The 24884-nt window shown below is 45.7% G+C and overlaps 1 protein-coding gene across 6 annotated transcripts in view; it reads left to right on the top strand.

Moving 5' to 3' along the window:
* Positions 1-4165, top strand: part of LOC128755661 (coiled-coil domain-containing protein 149-like) — a 46338-nt gene extending 42173 nt beyond the window's left edge. For 4 of the 6 annotated variants that reach the window (XM_053859544.1, XM_053859545.1, XM_053859543.1 and 1 more), the window contains exon 12: positions 3107-4165. In XM_053859544.1, coding sequence (XP_053715519.1) covers positions 3107-3513 — 407 coding nt within the window. In that variant the 3' untranslated portion in view covers positions 3514-4165. Of the gene's footprint in view, positions 1-593 lie in introns of all 6 variants that reach the window. The other 2 variants (XM_053859548.1, XM_053859549.1) reach the window with 2 other exon arrangements.
* The last annotated feature ends 20719 nt before the right edge of the window (positions 4166-24884 follow it).

Below are 24884 nucleotides of genomic sequence, written 5' to 3'. Positions count from 1 at the left end.
ATGGTTCTTTAACCATTAGGTTGATTCTGCATCCAGCTCTCACCCAGCAGCGCAATGAGGAAGAGAATGGTATCTTACCTCGAGGCGCCTTGCCCTGCGGGGATCTAGCCAGATGTTTGTCAGTCTTCGGTGAGAATGTTAGGGCCTTGTGTTGTCTATTTGCCACGATGGGCGCCAATTATGTGCGACCAGCAGGTTCTATTGATTTCAGGGCGTTGAGCAGGAGAGAATGGAAGAGCGAAGAACCACAGATGTTGTGGGATGCAATATGTAGTTTGTTCCAGATCAACATCAGCATTTAATAGTCAGTGGTCAGCATCAATAGTCAGCATCAGTGGTCAGCATCAAAGAAGTCAAAGTACAGATACATTAAATAGAGACTGAGGGCGTTCCTCAAATCCATTACACCATCCGATGCACAATAGGACAGAGGCCGTTCCTCGAATCCAACACACAATATTACACACAAACACATGACCATATTAGAATGTCCGACCACTGGAAGTGTTATGTGATTTCCCAAATCCAGGACGGTTGGCTGGGCCACCATGACCTGACATTACAAATGATAGATGTCCCTGTTTTCTTCCCAGGGAGACCAGGTCTGGTGTACGTGGAACGTTGACTGAACAAAAAGTAACTATTATTATTAAACTGACGGAGTGATGGTATTCCTGAGTGTGGCCCCAAAATGGTTCTCAGCAGCTGATAATCAGTCAAGAGGGTGAATTGTCTGGTACTGGTACTGGTGAAAGCGTTGTATTCCCTAAATGATAATGAGGGCTTCTCTTTCTAATTGTATATAGTTAATCTCAGCCTTATTCATTGTTTGTGAAGCAAGTAAGTTTAGTATTTGTCCCTACAAATCTGGAGACCATTTTCTTGCAGTCTCCCCAGGTCAGCATTCAGATTTTGCAGGTCGGTGGTTCCTGTGCACACAATGTCACCTAGATAGCATTGCGCTCCAGGATGCCCTTTTAGAATCTGATCCATGGCATGTGGGGAATGGGCTGGTGATGAACTAATTCCAAATGGAAGATGACAATACCTGTACAACCCCATCTGTGTAGTAATTGTGTTTCCTGCACTCTACTTGGACACACATTTGTAAGCAGGCTTGATTCAGATCTATTTTGCTGAACTTTTGCCCTCAACTCAGTCCGGCAAACAAGTCATCATGTTGCTCAGCCTCTGGAACCAGGTTCATAGTCACTCTAAATTCTCAGCAGATACAAATTTCTCTAGTTTGTTTACTGACTGGTACGATTGGTCTGGCCCATTCGCTAGTAGTTACACCTTACAAAACACCAGTAATGACAAGCATATCCAGCAGTGCCTCTACTTGGGCCCAAAAGGCACCGGTCTTGCTTTTAAGAATCTTGACGTGGCACCTGGTTTAAGAGCTAACTCTTATGATCTCTATGATGTCTTTCATTTTTCCCAGCTCATTTTTGAACACCTTTTTGTGATTTTCCAGAATGGTGTCTTAATTCGGAAGTTGCGCTCTGCATAATTTTTACAGTCTGTCAATAAAAAAAAAAAAATTTAAGTCTTCAGTGCTTTCAAAAACATTTCCAGCCACACTCCTTCCCTTTCTCTGCAAGTGCTGGTGGAAGCAGCAGTGGCATTCGTGATCCTGTTGTAAACGGCCGTGATGATGCCCAGCCATCATCATTGTTGCCTGGAAGATGAGGAAGTAAGTCTAAACATCCCAGAGCATTCCTTGGGCCACTGTGGACAAAACACACATGCACACTCAAGATTTGTTAAGGAGGAGGAAGGTCACTTGCAGTGGAAACCCCTGAAGTTATGATGTCATCATCAGCATGTGTCTGTGTGTTAGCAAAAATGTTAAATATATGAATCTTTCTTCTTGGCTACTACTGTGTTTTGTGAGTGAGTTCTGACTATATGTGAAATTATTAAATGTGTATTAATGTAAAATAAATAAATAAATAAAAATACAGCTTAGGCATGGTGCCCTCTGATTGGTTTTCTTGTAACATACATTTTAGATAATAATAATATATACTGATATACTCCTGATTTTTGAGGTTTTCCAACTTACAAATGTAGAAGTCTGTAATTTAGTATTTATGCACTCTTCAACTGTGACGGAATTTAAAACGAAAATCCAGAAAATAAGAAATAATGTAAATAATCAATTTGCATTTTGTTGACTTTTGATGAGTTTAGTATTTGATACAGAACAGATCAGAACATAACTTAATCTTTGTAATTACAATGATCAGTTGTTTCCTGTAGTCCTTGATCAGGTTTGCACACACTGTAGCAGGGATTCTAGCCCACTCCTCCACACGAATCTTCATTTTTCAGGGCTGCCGCTGGGCAATACTGACCTTTGGCTCACTCCAAAGATTTTCTATTCAGGCCTGGAGACTGGCTTGAGACTCCAGGACTTAGCTTAGGAGCCACTCCTTAGTTGCCATAGAAGGCCCACCCACAACCCATCTCCAATGCTGAGGGAAGAAGATTGTTGGCCAAGATATCACGATAAATGGCCCCATCCTTCCTCCCCTCAATATGGTGCAGTTGTCCTATCCCCTTTGCAGGAAAGCATCCCCAAAGAGTGATGTTTCCACCACAGTCGGGATGATGTTCATGACATTTTACTCATCCTTCTTCCTCCAAAACATGGCGAATGGACTTAAGACCAAAAAGCTCTACTTTTATCTCATCAGACCACATGATTTTCTTCCATTCCTCCTCTCGATCATACAGAGTGTCAATGACAAACTTCAGACTGTCCTTGACATATACTGGCTTGAGCAGTGGGACCTCGAGTGTACTGCAGGATTTTAATCCATGACAGCATAGTCTGTTGCTGATGGTTTTCTGTGAGGCTGTGGTTCTGTTCAGGTCATTGACCCGGCTCTGGTGCGTAGTTCTGATCATCCCCCAATGATACACCACAAGGAGACGTGCTTGGTGCTCCAGATCGAGGGAGAGTTTTTAAAATACTTGTTCTCCTAACTGTATGTACCTGTATATAGATGATATTCTTTACAGTTATCTTTCTGTGTTGGATATATTCAATCTTGTGTTATAATGAAAATGCTCTCATATGTGTTTTCTCTTTTGGTAGCAAATGACAGAAGAAGTTCAGATGCCTTTTTATGGGACTGTCACATTATCACCACCGTACCTGGCCCTGATGTTGTTGATGTGGGAACCTCACCTGAACCTCTCATCAACCTGAATTATCCACCAGCCTTAGACAGGAATGGACGTGACTGTGGTACAGGACAAACCGTGTCATCTACTGCCTGTCATACTGCTGTACAACTGTTAGTGGGACAAGGTCCAGTGGTGGAGGCACGGCCGGAGCTGGATGGTGGAGTGGTCAGTGAAACGGGATCACTTGTGGAGGAGGGGGAGGAGGCTGCACTTGCTCTGGATGTCACACAATGGCACCTTTATTCACAGATGAAGGATTGTTCACTGGTGCCCAATTCACCCATTACACCCCCCAGTTTGTTTACCTACACATAAAGATGAATTGAACTCATCATCCAATGTACAGTGAAAGTCTTATTCCAGATGCACTCAATTTCTTTTCATAGTAACATTAATTAATTAATTAATTAAATGCAATCTATTTAACCATACTTTACAGGGTAGCACATAAAGCAGTGACACCTTCCAGAAACACACTCATTTAAATGATTCAGAACATCATTCATATGCACATTCCAGATTGCCACCTGCCTTTGAGTGTTGGCACGTTATAACCGTTGACCATAACACTTAAATTCCCCAAATGCCGCCGACGTGTCCTTGCAAATGAAATGTTGTTTTCTTTTTGTTTTTTCGTACCTGCAGTTTGTCAATGCAAGCTTGCACACAATCCATACTGTGGGGCAGGTAGAGGGGGCAGCGTGGGCAGTGAGTTCAGCTTCCTGATGGCCTTTCTCTCAGCATTCCCAATCAGCTTTGAACATCATCTCCACAATCTCTACCTTCACCTTCATTGTGCCAATCATCACCTCTGTTATGATTATTTTTTGCCTGGTGTCTCCATTTCTTCCTCTGTGTTGTCGTGCTGACTTTGAGTTTGACTTTTTTGAGTGTGTTCATCTGACCTTTCTCAGTTTGTCCCCAATCTTGATGTTTACTGCTTTATGTTTGCTCGAATAAAGATGTTAAACAGTGCAAACAGTGCAAACTGTGTCTTTGTTGAATCTCTCTCTCTTTCTCTCTCTCTCTCTCTCTCTCTCTCTCTCTCTCTCTATATATATATATATATATATATATATATATATATACTGCTTTCACAGAGTTACATTTAAAAATATGAGGGTTTCCCCACGCTACTCTCGCAACAAGTTGAAGTGAGAGAAAATACTGACGATCAAGAAAATTTTTATCAGTGAAGTGCAAATCCAGACATCAAAAATGATCAATAAATAGTCTGGTAAACTTCAGTATCTTGAGAAAAATCAGCGTCTTTTCTCCGGCCTCCTCATGAAGACTGCTGACCAGATCACGAAAGTGACAACAGTTCTGCAGTCTCAGAGCTAGGACTTTGAGTGGCATTTCAGAACACTGTCAGAACGGCGTGTCTTTTTTCTAATCAATGAGGCCCAAAAGTTATCTGTGTCACTGACTGGAAGACTGCTAACGTCAAACATGAATTTTTGACAAAGCTTGTACACACTTTTTGTCGCCAGCCAACAATCTTTCAATTCTTTTTTTGGTTGATCTTCGTCCCTTCTTCCTGACAAAAGTCTTCTTTGAGATTTCTGGGCTGTCTGTCACACAATGCTCTTTTAAGGTCTATCCAAAGATTTTCAATACAGTAGAGGTCCTGAGATTGTGAAGGCCATAGCGAAACACGGGTGCAAACAATGACTTTTTTTTAAGAAAGTAGCACATGGATGGTGGTGGCAAGCTGCTGCAAATCTCTTTCTTACACTAGCAAACCACTTCAACTTCACCATCTTGGTTAACACGTCTAATTTTAAGGAGACTTATTCTGCTGAGGATGTGCTGTATGTGAGAGACCTGATAAGCCTGCACTGAAATGTCAACTGGCCAATCAGTTGAGCAACATCTGTGTCAATTTGGAATTCTGCAGACACAAGTAATCTTGTGTTTTTCGCACCACATTTTATTATGGACATGAAAAGGAACATCCTTCATTAACTTTAAGAACCGCAAATACTCCATTGATCATGTCAATCAGTTGGCTTTTGTGGTGGCACATGGCATTGATGTCAAGAAAAATTGTAAGTTACTGCTCAAATAAAAGTTAGTGTCCGTCCAGCGGAATACACACTTCTCAGGGAGTACTCAGGAGCAGAAAGAACCACAGAAGTAGTGGGATGCAAGCTTCAGTTTATTCCACATCATCATCAGCGTATCATCACATCATTGCTTGGTATGGCTTTGCCTTGCTTGGCATCAAATTATTGATATATATTATATAGTACAGACACATTAAATAGAAACTGGATCGACACATATATTTAGGACTGTAGACTGGAGGTATTACACCTATTTTTTCTCAGGATTCAAGGCACTCGGCTGGGTCGTCATGACAAGGACTCTAGACAAAACAAACTTTCCTGTTAACATTTGAATGGAGCCATCCCTGGATGTGGATAGCCGCCCAACATTCCATTGGCGCTGGGAAACGAGCTATCATTTAAATAACCGTTGCACATGTCCCTAGTGAGGCATATCAAATTATTCTCCCCATTATTTCCCCCCCTTTGTGGGTCTGAGGCCCACACAACAAAACTTAGCAAGCGATCCCATTTTATTTTACTGTAAATTATTTAGTAATGCAGCAGAGCAGTGAGAATGTACTGAACATATAAAAATGTTAACTGATTGATTTTATAACTGGAGCTTCAAGCTGAGTGATTGATAAAAAGGTTCAATATGTTTAATGTTGTTTGATTCATAAAAAATCCTGACTGCGCACATTGTTAATACCCATCCCAGCAAAATGTTAGTAAGTTCGCTTCAAGAAGCATCAATAGATTTCCCGAATTGTACTCTTCATTGCTGACATGATGAATGCTGAACCAATTTGATCTTTTTCAAATAATGCTGAACTTAAAAACTGAAATGCAAAAAGTGAAGACAAAATTAATCGATACACAATGTAGAAGTGGAACACATGATATCACAAAACAACAAACATAATGAAACAGTGTGACTGCCAACTGCTTCCCAATCATTTGCAGACAGTTTCCTCATCATGGGTACGCAATGTGCCAGAAGAAAACTGACAGCGGGAGATACTGACCGCAGTATCTCCCACTATAGCAAAAAATGCTCCCCATTTTCCTGGCTGTTTTTCTAACCAATCCCAGGCCCCAGCATGTTCTTTCCTAATTTTTAAATCTCTAAATTTATTCATCGCAACAGAAAATGTTCCATGCGGCGCGGTGTTATTAAGAATGTAGGTGCAACACTGATCTCTGAACATGTGACACACACCACCCTTTTCTGCTATTAACCAATCCAGCAACTGCTGATTTTGCTGCACCATTCTGCCAGATTCATGTAGTTTTTCGCCCACAGAGCCTCCTTGTTTTTCCCTAGCAGGCTGGTTAGCACGGTCATGCTGACCTTCCTAGAACTGGTTGTCTCATCTATGGAAGTATTTTTCTTGTGATGTTTTGCGTTCTTAGATGTCATGTTGCATTGTATATAGTATTGGGTCATGGGTTGTAAGTTACGGATAAAGTATTATTTTATTAGTTTTGAGAGCCAGTGTGGTTTTTCCTGTACCTGCTTTACGGTTTGTAATGGGTAGAGGCAGGTTGCGCCGCTTCTTCTGATTAAGTTCTCCCTCACGTGTAATTGTTCCTGTGTTGGTTGATAGTATTTGGATTGTGCATGCGCATTAGTTTTCAGTGCCCTTACTAGTTTATTCTTTGCTTTGACCTTTTCTTTCGCTGCTTGGCTGTGTTCCTTGGATGAGTGTTTGTTTATTTAGCTTTTGCTTTATCCATCTTTTTCTCCCGTGTGTGTGTGTGTATTTCCACCACCGAACGCTTTCTGTTCTTTGGGCCTCGTCAGTTTTACAGGGTACAGTTTTGTTCTGCCCATCCCCTTGGCTTAACTTTGATTTGCCTATTTTCTGTTTTTAGGTTTTTATCCCCTGCTGTTTCTCTCCACGCCCCAGGTTTTGGTGACAACTGGATTATTGTTTGTGATTGATTTTTGTTAATTGTATGTTGAAATATTGTAGTCCTTACTCTGGCTGGTTCAAGTGATTGGTTTTCCAATTTAGCACTTGGGTTTGGTCCCCTCAGCCATGACATCTGGTTGTCAATTAAACCAAATTGCAATGTGAATGAATCTATATGTACGATATTGTGTTATGTCTTATCAATTGTATGTAACTGGATTATTTTGCTGGCTTAGGAACATGAACCAACCAAGTCTTCTGAAAGTAAAACGGTAAATGTCTTCCCCATAATTTTCAAATTCAAAATTGTATACTGTGTGTAAATGAGGTCAGAGATATGATTGCTATTATGCCTGTAATATTTTAATGGGTAGAAGGTTAGAGCTGGGTTCCCAGAGTCCAAAATCATACAGAGGTTGGTTGCAGATATATTAGGATCCAGTCCTCTGTGAGCACAGGAGTGAGTGAATTAAACTTGTGTTTTGATTTAAATAACCAACCTTTGTAGTCTCTACTGGAGATATGTAAGCATTAGTATGAATGATCTCTACTCTGCAGATCACTAGTCATAGCTTTTCCATTACAGAGGTACATATCCCTCTAAAGGAGGGAATGATTGAAATATAATAATGATGACAACGTAGTAATCATTATTATTATAGTAATTTACATATGCAGTAGTACAATTAGTAAATATCTGAGGCTTTGAACGGCACATTCTGAATTATTTAATCTTCTATTAAAGAAAAGGTTACAATTTGTGTTCTGTTGATCTTGTAACTCTAACAGTGATTCTTTTTTTTCGTTGTCACAATAGAGATCAGCTACAGATGATAGTGAAAATAGCGGCTGATGGACCATATAAGGTAAAATTTGAACAAGGAGGAAAGAAGACCGGCAATAGGGACCTCCTCCTGGAGTTCCGGGCAACAACCAGCCTTATGGAGCTCAAACACCAGGGCCTCCAGTTGGATCAGTAATATAAAGGTAATTTCAATGCATCTAACCCAGAATATCTGAGGAAACAGAATGAAATACAACTTGACTTTTTCTACAGATCCTTTACAGGTCTTTTCAGAGGTAGATGGATGGATTCTAAATCCCCCCTTGACAGTCTCAAGGAAATTACATATGTATCAAATATATGTCCTTCCAACTCCAGCAGAATTTTGGAGCTTTATTGCCAATGTCAGTGAAGATTCTGTCGTGTTTTGGCTTTTGTCTGCTTATATTTCGTTATTTCCTGTTTTCCTGTCCTTTGTTCTCTCCAGCTTAACAGCATTGCAGCTAGGCTCCATCAGCTGATCAAGCTACACTGATTTCTACTCCTGAGTTCCAGTCTGCGCTGCCAGATGGCAGTCTGACAGTTGAGAGAAAGAAGCTCTTTCTGTGACGGGAGGTTCTGGTCTGCATTGACCGTAGCCTCCTGCCAGAGGGAAGAGGGATGAGCAGTCCAAGACCAGGGTGAGAAGGGTCGGCTCTGATCCGAAGTGCACGTCTTTGGGTCCTGAAGACATACAGGTCATGAAGAGGTGGCAGTCTGCAGCTGATCACCTTCTGTGTGCTGTAGTCTGCCCTTGTCCCTGGAGGTGGCACTGCTGTACCACATGGTGATAGAGAAAGTGAGGATAGACTTGATGATGGCGGTGTAGAACTGCACCAGCATCTTCTTTGGTAGTTGTAGTTTTATTTCATATGCGCTGCGCCCTCTAACGACCTTCGCTACAGTATTGGTTAATCCACCTCGAGGCACTGGCCTCGGCCTGACACTTTGACCGATTGGCTCTCCGCCCAGGAAGGCACCTCCCACAACATATAAGACAGCCCCACTCCTGCCAGTCTGCTCCTTTTTTTCACTCAGTCTGAGACCATCAACACCATTGAATGACATAGATCGCTCCTGTGTGTCTTGCACTGCATTCCTGGATGAGTCCGACAAGCACAACCCCTGTGTCGTCTGATTGGGTCAGGACCATCTCAAGCTACTAGATTCCTGTCCCGCATGCTTGGCGCTTCCAGGAGAAGCTTGCCGCATCCGGGCAGGCCTAGCACACTGGGGGGGAGTCGACCAGGAGTCGGCCTCCGGTGTCCACGTCAGCCGCTGGCCTTCCCCTGGTGCCGAGAGGCAGGACCGCTGCTCCGAAGAGACCTGGTTCCGAAGGACGGCCTCCTTCGTCTTCTTCGAGACGGCTAGCTAAGAAAGCTAAGCTAACATCGACTCTGTCGACCGGCAGCCATATTGCACTGCCCACGACAGGGAGGTCCAGTTCAGCTGATCCAAGCACTCAATTGGGAAACGGTGTCAAGTGTAGGACTACATCTACCAGCATCCCTTGCTGATGTCGTCACCAATTTTGCCGGAAATACACGGTCGAAGGTGGTTAGAAAGAGATTGGATGGGGTCTCACAGCCCTTTCGAGGGGAGCCTCCCGCACGTGTCAGACGTGACGGGCAGGCTGTCTCCTTCCCTGGCCCCACCCCTTATTGAGTTTCATTCAGTGTGGGTGGATCTGTGCGGCCCCCTCTCTGTGTGGTTAAACAGAATGTTTGACAGATGCTTACTTTCACATCCCCATTTTCCCACGCCACAGGCGTTACCTGAGGTACGCAGTGGGGGACGATTAATTTCAATTCTACCACCTTCCCTTCTGGTATTTGCTGGCTCCACAAACCTTTTCAAAGATAGTTGATGCAGCGCTGGAGCCGCTCAGATCGTCAGGTATAAGAATCCTGACTTATCTGGATGACCTCATTCTGGCGACTTCAAGAGACAAAGCGCGCCGTCACACGGCGATTGTGTTGCATCACATCAAAGGCCCGGGCTCTGCCATCAACCTCAAAAGAGTGCGCTGCAACCCAGCATTTGTACTCAATATCTGGGTATTCTCCTCGACTCTCGCTCTATTACAGCTCGGCTGTCAGACGGGAGATTATTGAAGTTACTGCACGCGGTTTCTGCAGCAAGGAGATCTTAGAGGATGAGAGCAAGCAAGGTGATGACCTTGTTAGGTCTCATGTTGGCAGTACATCCAGTGGTCAGACTGGGTCTGCTGCATATGAGACGTCTTCAGCGCTGGTTCGCTCGTCATAGTCTCGACCGGTCAGAGACAGATCGAAGTGGCTCGTCCTTCCGACCCATTGGTACTCAAGCAGTCGTCTTCTCGAAGGTGTCCGTATGGGCTGCGTCCAGCGATACGTGCACGTATTCACGGATGCATCACTGACGGGCTGGGGAGGAGCTCTAGAAGAGGATTGCGTGGGAGGACGATGGTCAGACCCCACACCGCACATAAAACAGTTGGAACTGATGGCGGTGGAGAAAGTGCTAATGCACTTTACACCACTTTTGGAGGGTCATCACGTGATGGTCAGGTCGGACAACTCCACAACTGTTGCTTATATCAGCCGCCAGGGAGGAGTGAGAGCTCCCTCTCTGCACAGAGTGGCAGCTCGCATATTGATATGGGCGACCCCCCCATCTGCTGTCTCTTAGAACGCGTCACGTTTCCGGAGTGTTGAACGTGGACGTGGACAGAATGTCCAGATGAAAGCCTGTTGGTGGAAGAGTGGGGTCTTGCGCAACACATGGCAGAGGCGGTTCGGGCTCGCTTCGGGGTTCCTGTGGCGGACCTTTTTGCGTCAAAAGTGAACACAAAGGCTTCACTGTGTGGGGGGGCGTTTCCTCCGCTGAGACTGATGATGCCGTTCCTTCAACGAGTAAGTGGGAATCATGATATTTTACTTATGATCATATTCATCAAGTATCTGCTATTGAATAAAATGCTTTATAATGGTTTTTCTAATGAAAGATTAAATCCAACAAATTCAGTGATAATGGGTGAGGTAACCTCAATTTGATCCAGTATGAGAGGTGTGTGTATGATAAGGATAGTGTGGGAAAGAAGCGTGGATGGAAGAGTGAGTTATGAAAGGCAGGAACCACCTGGTATGAGGACCAAGGAGGAACCCAGGAGACATCTAACCCAGTACCGGTCCAAACAGCCTGATCAGAGCCTCAGTTTGTGGGGACACAAACTCAGGCATATGGTTTCTGGAACCAGATGGTTTCCGAATCTGATCAGTATGGCGATGGGTCCACCGTGGCAGATTACGGACTGTCACAGGGCGCTAGTACAGGTTCAGGGACGGATTCGATCCCGCCCAGTGCTAGGCTAGGCTGCTTGCTGAAAAGGTGAGACTGCTGGACGTGAGACTGTCAGACGCAGTTATCCATACGGTGCAGGGTGCTCATGCCGTGGCAACTAATTAACTTCACACCTCCAAGTGGGGTGTATTTTCTAAGTGGTGTGCAGAGCTTTCGCCATCCAGCTGCTCTATTGCTGAAGTTCTGTCCTTCCTTCAGGAGCTCTTGGACAGGGGCCGGACGGCTTCTACTTTGAATGTTTTTGCAGCCGCCATTTCGGCAGGACACCAAGGTTTTGGCCGTGTTCCTGTCAGGAGTCATCCGGTTATTAAAAGGCTCCTCCTTAGTGCTCGGCGCATTAGGGCTCCGGTCAGGAGCCTAATTCCAAGATGGAGTTTGCAGGTGGTGTTGGAAGGTCGATGTAGGGCCCCATTTGAACCACCTCCGGCCGCTTCATTGGACATGTCTCTGAAGACGGCTCTCCTCCTGCCTTAGCTTTAACTAAGAGAATGAGTGACCTGACCGCTTTGTCAGTTAGCCAAAGGTGCATATCGTTTGGGGAGGATCATCTGTGACGCTTCATCCAAACCCAGTTTTTAGACCGAAGGTCATTACCGCCTCTTATTGGTCGCAAGTACTGATGCTGAGGGCGTTCTTTTCCCCACCTCATCAGACTTGAAGCCATGTAGCTAGGATGCATTGGTTGTGTCCGGTGCAGGCCCTTGCTTGCTACGTTAAGAGGACGAAGGACTTTCGTCTGACTGACAGACTGTTTGTCTGTTATGGAGGATATCAGAAGGGCAGAGCTGTGTCCTCACTGCGTCTTTCCCACTGGATTTGTATGGCCATTTCTGCTGCCTACACGGCAGAGGGCTCGATGGCCCCGGATGGCCTCAGAGCTCAGAGGGCTAGCTCCTCATCTGCTGCGCTTTTGGTGGTGCTTCTATAGAAGACATTTGCCGAGCAACTTCTTGGTCATCTGCTTCGACCTTTGCTCAGAGTTACCTGAGAGACATGATGGACACTTTGGTGGCTCACACTGCTTTGTCTGGAGGCAGTTCTTCGGCCATGGCTGGACCACCTGGCCGATGAAAATTGGTTTCCATGGTTTGGTCTTCTGCAAGGCCATGCTGGGAGGAAACTAATCACTACGGCCTTCGCCGTGGTTTATACCAATAGCGAAGGCCGTTAGAGGGCGGAGCACATATGAAATAGAAATGTTGGTTACTCACGTAACCCAGGTTCTATGAATATGTGTGTAGCCCGCTAACTGGCTGCCCAGCAGGCCTACTTTCGCTGAGTTCCAAAACGAGCAGAGCGTTGGGAGTGGGGGTGTCTTATATGTGGTGGGAGGTACCTTCTGAAGCCAATCAATCGAAGTCTCAGGCCGAGGCCAGTGCCTCGAGGTGGATTAACCAATAGCGAAGGTGGTTACAGGGCTACGCACATATCTATAGAACCTGGGTTACGTGAGTAACCAACATTTTTGTCATCTGGTCAAGGTCCCTTCTCAACATCAGCGGCAATTCATCCATATTATTGCTGAGTGAGCGGACGTTGGAGATGTGCGCAGTCCTCTTCGGTGAAGGTGAACGAGTGAACCAGCACATTGCTCACAAAATCCAATCACATGTGACAGCCGACACTCTGATGAAGCACCCTCTGTGGTTTGTGATGCGTCCGCTCATCCTTCCTCTCCATCCCGACTCGCCACTCGCTTGGCAACTGCATATCTACTGTGGAGGTTTTTTCAGTGTGTCATGTTAAGTTTGCATGCTGCAGCACATGCATGTTAAAAGGCGTGAGCACTACTAATTAAACGCGATATTTAAAACAACAGCACTTGACGGAGTACAGAAGGTTTTCCTTTACTGCAACCAGCGGTCATTCGCAGACACTCGCCTGTCTGACCTGACATTCGGAATGCTAAGCATATTGCCAGGAAATAATCATGCAGGACGCCGCAGTCAGCACCAGTGCACCTGCAAGTTATAGACCGTTGCGGCTTATGTACGAAAAAGATTTATTTTCCTTCTTAAATTTCGTGGTTTCGGCTAATATTCTGGTGCTCTCTAGAGTCCGGAAAATACGATAAATAAATACAAATGCTAAGAGATGTGTGCTGATCAGCGAGCACTATGGGTTCAAGGTGAATCCATTCTTGTGGACAGGGGCGTTTTTGTGCAGGGGACGCCAGAAATGAGCACAACCTGAGAGAGCTTTGTCACACCGTTTCTGTTCTGCTCCACCTGATCTCCCTAAGATTGAGCAGCCAAATTGGCGAGAAGCCCTGGCTGCAGCCTGGAGAATGAGGCCGAGCTCAATGTCGAGGTACGCCCATGTTGAGCTCCGCCCATGTTGAACTCTGCCCACATTGATCTCGAGCGTCCTGCCCACTTAAGTGACTCAACGTTGAGCTCAGCCCATCTTCACAAAGCTTCAGCTAAGTGTTCCACAACAGTGGAAGTAACAAAAACCTTGCTCTGCTCTGAGTAAATAGAGTTCAGTGTCATGTTTGTTAAAGCAACAATGCATAACATTTAGACATAAATAGATTATCATCACAGTTGTTGCGATGACAGGTTTAATTTTGAACCGTCTAAAATCCCAGAGTCAGACTATCCGGCTCTCTGTTCAACGCCCCCTTGGACGTGTTCTGTGAGTGGCGTCACAGCCCCAACTTGACACCCACCACAACACGTGGGTGATGGGTGACATGGTCCACTTTGAATTTGAGTCTGGTAATAAAACAAAATGATCACCCCCTCACTAACCGTTGTACTAAATGTGTGCCCATCATGACCTTTTCATTTCGCGGGAGCTGAAAGTGAAATTATTTTCCCCACTCTTGCCCATTCTGCTGTGAATAAATAAATGAACTAGACATTGCTTACTTCTGTGATTGATTGATTAATGTCCACTTTTGAACTGCCATAGTTGGTCAACAATTGGGTTTTTGGACATGAAAACAAGTCAGAATCAGAATCAGAATCAAATCGACTCTGATCAGACCTGCACGCCTCTGGGTCCTGGAGTCATACAGGTCCTGAAGAGGTGGCAGGCTGCAACCGATCACCTTCTCTTGTCCCTGGAGGTTGAGCAGTTGTACCAGACGGTGATAGAGGAGGTGAGGATGGACTGAATGATGGTCGTGTAGATTCCACCTGAAACGTCAGTCAGGCAGTCGTAGTTTTCGTAGCTGACAAGGGGGACAAGGTACACCTGAACACCTCCCAGTCTGTGGTCTCCATACAAGCCCACAAGCCCAGCTTCCCTTGTCCAGATCCTCATGCTCCTCACAACGGGCTTTGATTGCTACAGCTTCTGCTTGTATGTGGGAACAAGATGAACCATCAAGTGGTCAGAGAGTCCCAGTGCAGCTCGAGGGAGGGCGGTATAAGAGTGTTCTAGGATGCTCTGAGAGTCACCTCTCCTTTGGGCTTCACTTTCAATGCAGGGACGCTCTTTCATGGATGAATATGTAATCATATCTGATCAAATGATACAATACTTTCTCTCATGAATCTTTCCCTTGTGTCCTCAAAGCACCAGAGTTAGACTCAGTTGCATATTGTTAATGCTTACCTTTCAATTAAGACAATTTGAGGTGGTATGTAAAAACTACAACTCCCAAGCCAGACCCATCATAATCAATAACACATCCAGGGAAGGTTGAAGTGTTTTATTCAGAGTGAAACAAAAGTACATGAGCACACTGAAAACTGAAAGACGGTTGCAGTAATAACTTGTAATGAACGGATTGGTCTGTTTTTCATGAAATTTCATCATAAACGAATGAATGTTCATCTCAATCTCCTCTCATTGTAAAAGCCTCACAGGACAGATTGTAAGACCATGACATTACATAGCTTCATTCCCTTTACATTACTTTCAATTCAGCCAGTATTTTTTAACTTAGGTTTCTCAGAGACTGAAAAGGAGCAGGGGAAAAAAACAGTTCTCATCATTCCTGGCCCTCAATACCACTTCTCCAGATTTTTCTAATTCATGATTTTATCAATAAAGACCAGACATCTAATAGCTTTCGACAATTGTGGTTATCTGTTATCTAAATTGTTTCTCTAGTTTTGCGCACTCACATTGTTTCTACTCTTCTCTTAATCGAACTCCTCTTGGGATATTTTATGATATATTTGGCTCAAAAACATGGATCAAAAACAGGCATGTTTGTATCGTACTTGAAATATTGCTGTGATTAGTCCCTTGGTTGACTTGCTGAACGTCTTGATTGGTGCTCCAGTGGCTCCCATTCGTCTCACCGCGAGCTTGTCTCCTGGTGGAAGCCAGACACTCATTACTACAAATGAAATGTTTCATAGTTTGATCTTGATTCTTAAATATTTCAATTTCACTGCCCTGATTTTCATCATTGTTTCGTTTGCTTTGGTGCAGTGATTCTGATGTTGCACGCTTGTATTGCCTTTTACTTGGACAGCTGTTGGCGTTGCTCGCACGGCCATGTCAGGCTCTGCAAGTAGATCTCCCAGAGATGGTTGTTCATGGCTTTTCAGTGCTTCCAGTTAGCAGAGATGGTCTTGACAGCAGTCCTTGTGTGAGTGTCTTGCTGTTGACCACACTAATTACAATATTTTCCGGAGGAATAAGCACGCTGAGGCATCAGTCGTCTCACTGGTTTTCTACTTTATTATTTAAGAAGACTGCCGACTACTGGTCATTATACAAAACAACACATGAGAGTATTAGTATAGTTAACACCCCCACTTGTGCTCATATTTACAATTTAAAAACAACTTCCGTCACATACATTATTCTCATGTATGGTTAACAGCTAAAAAATTTTTTTTCAAACTTCAACAACTTGTGCTGTGTTGCTGGTTTCGTCATTAAATCAGCAACCTTCTGATCAGTCGGGCATTATTTTAGACTGGTCTTCCCATGTGCAAAAGTTGACCTGAAGAAGTGATACTTAATGTCCACATGTTTGCTCTTCTGCCGATAGACAGGATTTTTCACCAATGCTATGGCACCCTGGTTATCTTATCAGGGCAATGACTCCGTCTGACTTACTACTAGTATTTTTGGTGTCAGTTTCAGAGTTAGTTCACCTTTTGGCTGGGTGGAAGAGACTGAGGAGGAGAGGGAAACGTGCCGGTGCGCTTGTTCGCCTTCGTCGAAGAGGATCGCGCACTCCGCTTCCCGGGATAATCCTCTCCAGCGTCCACTTGCTGAGCAATAAGATGGATGAACTGGCGCTGATGTTGAGAAAGAACAGAGGCTTTTCCTCCTCTTGTGTTTTGTGTTTCACGGAGACACCCCGGACACTCTGCTTCATCTGGAGGGATTCCAGCTTCACCGCGCGGTCACCAGCATAACCAAAGGTGGAGGAGTGTGTTTCTACATCAACGATCGCTGGTGTACGGACGTGAAGGTGATTATTCAGCTCTCCCTCTCTGGAATGTCTCATAGTGAACTGTAAGTCCTTTTACTCCCCGCGTTGTCTATCGAAGTTTCCCCTCTCAGGACGAGAAACATTATATCGATGACTAGAAGGTAGAGGAGAACCTGGAATCAAGTCTATGGCGCAATCATAAGCTCTATGAGGAGGGAGAGACAGAGCTTTGACTTTGTTGAAAACCTCACTGAGGTCATGATAGCAGGGAGGAACAGTTTTTAGGAGGATTACGAGGAGGAAGAGTAGGAGTAGAATTGCAACGGGGAGAGAAAAGAGCTGAACGGAGACAGTGGGCATGACAGTGAGTACTCCACCCACTGATCCTCATATTGGACCAGTCAATATGAGGGCTGTGGAGTGTGAGCCAAGGAAGCCCAAGAACAATGGAAGAAAAAGAGGAGGTAACCAGAAAAGAAATTGCCTCTGTGTGGTTACCAGATATTGTTCGTTGGATTGGAGCAGTGCGGTGAGTGACTTGAGGGAGAGCGCTGCCGTCTATCACACATAGAGAGCGAGGTGAGTCCAACCTAATTAAAGGAATGGAGAGAGAATGAGCAAAAAGTGAGTCGATGAAATTGTCATCTTCCCCAGAATCAATTAATAACTCAACAGGAGTAGCGAGATCATTAACACGTATAGTGGCAGGTAACAGGATGAGATTAAATTTAGTCAGGGGAGGTGTAACTTTACTGACCTGGGAATGAGTCACAGGAAGAGAACGAGGGCTCTTAGGACATACAGAACATGTCCTAATGAGGTGACCAGCAACACCACAATAAAGACATAATCCATGAGTGAGTCGGTACCGTCTTTCCTCAGGTGAGAGACGTGCTTGTCACTGCCTGATGTGGTCCGCCTGCCTGATGTGGTTCGTCGGAAGTTCCGGGACTGGAACCGGACGTTAGAAACACGCATGCGCAAGCTCTACGAATCGTATTTACTGGTCAGCACATGCTCACACAATAGTCTATATTTAACATTTAAATTATACGTTTTTGTCTGATATAATAGATTTAATTTAGATATAACTGCTTCGTGGATCGTTTCTCCCTACATTTATTTCACTTAGATTTATAAGGAGCAGGAGTCAATGCTTCTTTCCCTCTTAGGTACTTGAGCTGAACAAGGCCTATGTCTAACTTGGTGCAGCGCTTCAGTGTGTTTATGTTTTGTGTTACTATGACTCATTTCCTTCTGATCTTTGAAGTTCTTCGGAGTAGCCATGCAACTACCAGTGTTAGGCATTTTCCTGAAAACCGTCCCACAGCAGATTGTCTCTTCACCAGTTTGGCTAATGGTATTTTCTAAACGACCTGCTGCTTCTTGAAGAGTTGACAATGACTCTGTACTTAACAGTTTAATCATCTTTACTAAAATGTGTCATCTACTCAGCTTATTACAAACAACAAGTCTCATTAGGAACAAAAAGCATTTATTTACAAAACATAATCTACACTCACCAAACATTTTGACTGAACAGAATTCAACAGATGATACAGACAGACAACATGCACCTACTCATCATCAGCTTGAACACATTCCGGATTCACCTTCAAGCCTCTCTTATCCCAACATTCACGATTGGCATGCATTAACTAAATTAATAAAACAAACCTTAAGCCATAGTACAAGGCTTAAATACAAACCTTAAGCCATAGAACAAGGATTAAATACAAACCATAAGCCACATAACAAGGCTTATTTGAAACCATGCCACAGAACTTGGCCAACGACGACAATGTTCTAAGACCACCTGAAGACTCCTCTGTACACCTCATAACCAAAACCATCAGGGAGAAGAGAATCCAAAAACAGGATTTCTCTTTTCTTGACCAGTAACACCTACAATAGAATCATTAAGGCACAACACAGTTATATTGAGGCATAACTACAACATTGCATGTTAAGAAATGAATTTCTACTCAACACATAAGTAGTGATCTGGTCGGTCTTGATGTCAGCTCCATGCAGGAAAGATAACTGCATCCTTTGATCTCATGTCCTGATATAAAAACAAACAGGAGTTGAATACATTTTCCACATAATTTTCACAGAAGTAACTCACCGGAAGACCAACGAGGGGGTCTACATGTTTCATTTTCCAAGTGGGTACAATAAACATGTCTTCATTGTAGATGTCCTTTCCTTGTGCCAACCAGACATTCTTACCTCTTACATATTTCCATGCATAACTGTGCGCACGCACACACGAATGCACAAATAATTACTTGTCTCTGAGCAGCTTCTTTGACAATCCGCAGGCATGCATTTCCAATCTAAAAGATAACGTGTAACCATGAGCGACTCATTATGAGACCTTTCACCTTCACCTTCTTCTGCCGCTTATCCGGGGTCGGTTCACGGAGGCAGCATTCGGAGCAAGGAAGCCCAAACTTCCCAGTCCGCACAAACCTCCTCCAGCTCCTCCCGGGGGATTCGGAGGCGTTCCCAGGCCAGACCGGAGACATAATCTCTCCAGCGAGTCCTGGGTCTTCCCCGGGGTCTCCTCCCGGTAGGACATGCCCGGAAAACTTCCCCAGGGAGGCGTCCAGGGGGCATCCGGTTTAGATGTCCGAGCCACCTCAACTGGTTCCTCTCAATGTGGAGGAGCAGCGGCTCCACCCCGAGCTCCTCCCGGATGACCGAACTCCTCACCCGATCTCTAAGGGTGCGGCCAGCCACCCTGCGGAGGAAACTCATCTCAGCCGCTTGTATCCACGATCTCATCCTTTCGGTCATTACCCAAAGCTCGTGACCATAGGTGAGGGTGGGAACGTAGATCGATCAGTAAATCGAGAGCTTCGTCTTGTGACTCAGCTCCCTCTTCACCACAACGGTCCGATACAGCAACTGCATCACTGCTGCCGCTGCACCAACCCGTCTATCAATCTCATGCTCCCCTTTTCCCTCACTCGAGAACCAGACCCAGAGATACTTAAACTCCACCACTTGGGGCAAGAACTCTCAACCGACTCGGAGAGAGCAAACCACCTTATTCCGGTCGAGAACCATGGCCTCACACTTGGAGGTGCAGATCCTGCTCATCCTGGCCGCTTCACACTCGGCTGCAAACCGCCCCAGTGCATGCTTAAGGTCCCAGTCCGATGAGGCCAGCAGAACAACATCGTCCGCAAATAGCAGAGGTTCCCGAACCAGATCCCCTCCGGCCCCTGGCTGCGCCTAGAAATTCTGTCCATAAAAGTAATGAACAGAACCAGTGACAAAGGGCAGCCCTGGCGGAGGCCAACATGCACCGGGAACAAGTCTGATTTACTGCTGGTGATGCGAACCATGCTCCTGCTCCGGTCATACAGGGAGCGGACAGCCCCTAGCAGAGGGCCCAGCACCCCATATTCCCGGAGCACCTCCCACAGGACACCGCGAGGGACATGGTTGAACGCCTTCTCCAAATCCACAAAGCACATGTGGACTGGTTGGGCGAACTCCCATGAACCATCAAGCAGCCGATGGAGGATATAGAGCTGGTCCAGTGTCCGGGCCGAAAACCACACTGTTCCTCCTGGATCCGAGGTTCGACTATTGGCCGAAGACTCCTCTCTAGTACCCTGGAATAGACCTTTCCAGGGAGGCTGAGGAGTGTGATCCCCCTGTAGTTGGAACACACCCTCCGGTCCCCCTTCTTAAACAGGGGGACCACCACCCCGGTCTGCCAGTCCAGAGGCACTGTCCTCGAATGCCACGCGATGTTGCAGAGACGTGTCAGCCACGACAGCCCTACAACATCCAGGGATTTCAGAAACTCAGGACGGATGTCATCCACCCCCAGGGCCCTACCACAGAGGAGCTTACGAACAACCTTGGTGACTTCGGCCCGGGTGATGAGAGAGTCGTCCGAGTCAGCCCCCGCTTCCTCAATGGAAGACGTGACGGCGGGATTGAGGAGACCCTCAAAGTAGTCTTTCCACCGCCCGACAACATCACCAGTCGAGGTCAGCAGTCCCCCCCGCACTGTAAACAGTACTGGTTGAAGCACTGCTTCTCCCTTCTGAGGTGACGGATGGTTTGCCAGAATTTCCATGGACCACTCAGACTCCATGTGACCTACCTCCCTCGGGATCTGGGAGAAACTCTCCCGGAGGTGGGAGTTAAAGATGCCACTGATGCCACGGGTACCACCACGCGTTCCCAGCAGACCCTCACAATACGTTTGGGCCTGCCCGGTCTGACCGGCTTCCTCTCCTGCCAGCGGATCACACTCACCACTAAGTGGTGATCGGTTGACAGCTCTGCCCCTCTCTTCACCCGAGTGTCCGAGACACATGGCCGAAAGTCAGATGACACGATCACAAAGTCAATCATAGACCTCCGGCCCAGGGTGTCCTGGTGCCATGTGCACTTATGGACACCCTTGTGCTCAAACATGGCGTTCGTTATGGACAAACTGTGGGTGGCACAGAAATCCAGTAGTTGAACACCGCTCAGGTTCAGATCGGGTAGGCCGTTCTTCCCAATCATGCCCCTCCAAGTCTTGCTGTCATTGCCTACGTGGGCGTTGAAGTCTCCCAGTAGAACAATGGAGTCACTGGGAGGGGTACTTGACAGTGCCCCAACCGGGGACAACAAGGCACTGCACTGCTGTTCGGCCCGTAAGCCGCAACCGCCATGAGACACCTGTCCCCAACCCGTACACGTAGGGATGCGACCCTCTCGTTCACGGGGGAAAACCCCAACACAATAATGCAGAGCTGCGGGGCTAGGAGCAAGCCTACGCCAGCCCGCCGCCTCTCCCCACAGACAACTCCAGAAAAGTAGAGAGTCCAGCCTCTCTCAAGGAGTTGGGTTCCAGAGCCCAGGCTCTGCGTGGAGGAGAGCCCGACTATATCTAGCCGGTACCTCTGAACCTCCCGCACAAGCTCAGGCTCTTTCCCCCCCAGCAAAGTGACATTCCATGTTCCAAAAGCCAGAGAATGTCCACACGAACCAGATCGTCAGGTTCTTTCCTCTGGCGCTTTGACAAGCTGGAGTCAATGATTCCGTTTAAGAGAAAATCTCTTAAGAACTTAAAGTATGTGAACCTCCTCATCTTGACGGACCCAAGTAGAAAAGAACCTGCTGCAAAATTTGATCGCGACAACGTGATGACATCATTACGGTAAAAACATGTGCGTGTACACAATGAATACTGCGTAAGTAAAAATGGCCGTAAAAACGTATAATAGATTTTTTTCTTAAATATGGACTATTCTATCTTTTTTTTTTAAATCACATTTTTTCCGGATTGGAGAGAGGGCTCGTTCTCTCAGCAGCAGCAACCCGAAAACAGAGAGAAAATTCTGAAACAGACTCAGATCTAGCGTTCTGCTGGATATTAAGCAGGCGACGGGAGGACCTGGATCCGCTCTTGTATGGAGCGTCAAATACGCCACACATTTCAGTGGAAAATGAACTGAATGCACCAGTGAATGAGACTCCCACAATGACGCTCTGTCTCTGAGAAGATTAATAACATATTCTGCATTTTTGCCTGAAACATATGAGCGTGGCTGCAGTTCAAACACCAGACTACACTGTAGGAAGAATCTGGAGCATGCCCCGATCTCTCCAGAATAATTCTCTGGAGGAGGGATTAGGGCAGGGGTGTCAAACTGACCCGCAAATGGGCCACAGTGGGTGCAGGTTTTTGTTCCAGCCCTGAAAGCACCAACTGATTACAGTCTTCAGACACCTGATTGGTGAGTAGGTGTCCTCTTCATTGGTTGGAAGAAAAGCCTGCACCCACTGCGGCCCTTTGAGGACCAGTTTGACACAGACTGGAAACAAAGAGCGTCTGCTCACTCGCAAGGGGAGCAGACGCAGCAGAAGCAGAGGAAGAGTCGTGTGGATAAACGTTCAACCACACCGGATAGCGTCTGTAACTCTTTGAGAATACTCTGAGTAGCATTCTCCAGTCATGACCCTGGTTGCCTGAGTGACTAACGCATCTTGCAAGTCTTTCATTAAGGCTGAGTTTGTATGGCCTGATCGAACTGTTATGATTCGCGGAGCGGGACCCAAATGCCTTAATGAATGAGACTCACCAGGCGATCAGATTAGCAAAAAAATTATATTTAATTTTAACAAGGAGTTCACAATAATCAAAAGACAAGATCGAAGCGGACTGAACCGAACCGGGAGATCACGAGCGAGAAATCTGAAAAATACAAGACACGATGATCAGGAATAAAACAAGATCACAAACGCGATCGTCCAAACGAGCACACGAGAGAACTAAATTAAAATCAGTGAGAACACGCGGAGATCGGAAGCAAACAAAGAAATTGAAACAACACTAACTAAGGCACCAGGGAAAAACCAAGAGATCAGAAACACCAAGAGCGAGAGAATGAGAAGGAGACGCAGAAGCCAATTACCTAGAAACGAGTTGATTCGATCTGGCACACATTGCTGGAACCAAGGTGCTTAAGAATAGGAGGACTGATGCCTTAAGAGTGAAGCGCCAACAAAAGAGGGAAACAGGAGGGAGAAGAAAACGGAAGTAATACAAAATAAAAGCAAATCATGACACCCACTTTCTAATAGCATGCACCTTCCCATGTCAAACAGTGTACGCCAGTTCCGTTCAGCAGTCCCATTCTGGTTTGGTGACTATGTGGCTGAGATTTCATGCCTGACTCTGTGTTTCTTCAGGAGTGTTTGAAACATTTTCCCCTGTGAATTCAGCCCCATTATCTGACCTAATACATTTCATTCGTCTATATGGGGCCGTGTCGGGAAGACATTTTTATTTTGCTTGCACTGTGTTGCTCTTACTTTTCAGAAAATACAAAAACACTGCACTGGAAAAATCATCAGTGAACGTTATGGCATATCTGTACCCATCTCTTGAGTCTGGTTCTATTGGTCCTGCTAGATCTGCGTGAACCAAGTCTAGAGGGGCTTTAGCTTTCACATCAGGACCTGTGTTTCTGGTTTGTACAAACTTTCCCTGATTACAGGGACCTCCAGTTGACTTAGATATTCCACTTCGCTGCACCCGGGCCCTCATGAGGTTGTCCTCGCTAGCATTCGACCGCATCTTCTCTGTATCTTCGTAACTGTGCAACTGGTCTTAAAGTCAGCAAACGGAATCTGTACATCGCTCTGTGTAACATGAATTGTGAATGGCTTGAAGGATACCGGCAAGCCTTTTAAAACCATTGCCACAAGTAATCCATTGCCCAAAGTCTCTCCGGCATTCCTGAGTGTGATGGCAGTCTCCGCTCGAATCACGTACTGGTTAGTTCTGTGTACAAGCTTATTACCCATGGCTTTCCCTTGCCGGCATTATCGTCCCTCAATTGTTACGTGTCAAGATGCGGAGTGGGACCCAAGTTCATTGAAAGTCACAGGAGGCAGGAGCGAGTCAAGTACAATATTTTAATTATTAACAATAAATCCACAACAGAAAGCATCACCGAACTGGAAGAAAGAAAGCGAAGTCAGATTGTCCAAAATCAAAGGGTTACAAAAACCAGCAAAAGTCCATAAACATGAAAGAGTCCAACAGAAAGCGTCACCGAACCGGGAGAATCAAACTAACTTAAATCTGGAAACAGAGAGACAAAAGCACAATGACAATCACGGAACAAACCAGAAAACAGAGGAAGAAACAAAAAACAAACTCAGGCATCAGGGTTTCAGACAGAGTAATCAAATTAGCAAACAAGCGCACAGAAAGCAAGGACGAACGAGGAGAGGCAATTTACCACAGGAACAAGAGAAGTCGATCTGGCACACGTTGCTGGAGTCCAGGTGTTCTTATACACAGGTGATCAGGGGTTGATTCATGGCTCCAGCCATGTGCCACAGGAACAGGAAGAAAGGAGGGAGAATGCAAAACAGGACTCAAGGGACCAAAATAAAAGCGGAATCATGACAGTACCCCCCCTTTAAAGAACACCTCCAGGTGTCTTACCCGGTCTGCTGGGATTCAGACGGTGGAAGTCACTGAGGAGTCTCTGGTCCAAGAGGGAGCCGGAGATCCAGGATCCGCAGTGCTGCAACCTTCCCAGATGACCACGAACTGGAAGCCACGACCGTGCCGTCTCACGTCGAAGATCTTTCGCACTCTGAACGGATGGTCGTCGAAGACGAGGGGAGGAGGAGGCTCGTTGGAGAGACTTAGAGAGCTTGGCTGC

The sequence above is a fragment of the Synchiropus splendidus genome, chromosome 3 (genome assembly GCF_027744825.2).
Source record: "Synchiropus splendidus isolate RoL2022-P1 chromosome 3, RoL_Sspl_1.0, whole genome shotgun sequence".
NCBI lineage: Eukaryota > Metazoa > Chordata > Actinopteri > Syngnathiformes > Callionymidae > Synchiropus > Synchiropus splendidus.
The sequence above is the reverse complement of the archived record's forward strand: the minus strand, read 5'-3'. Positions and strand labels throughout refer to the sequence as shown.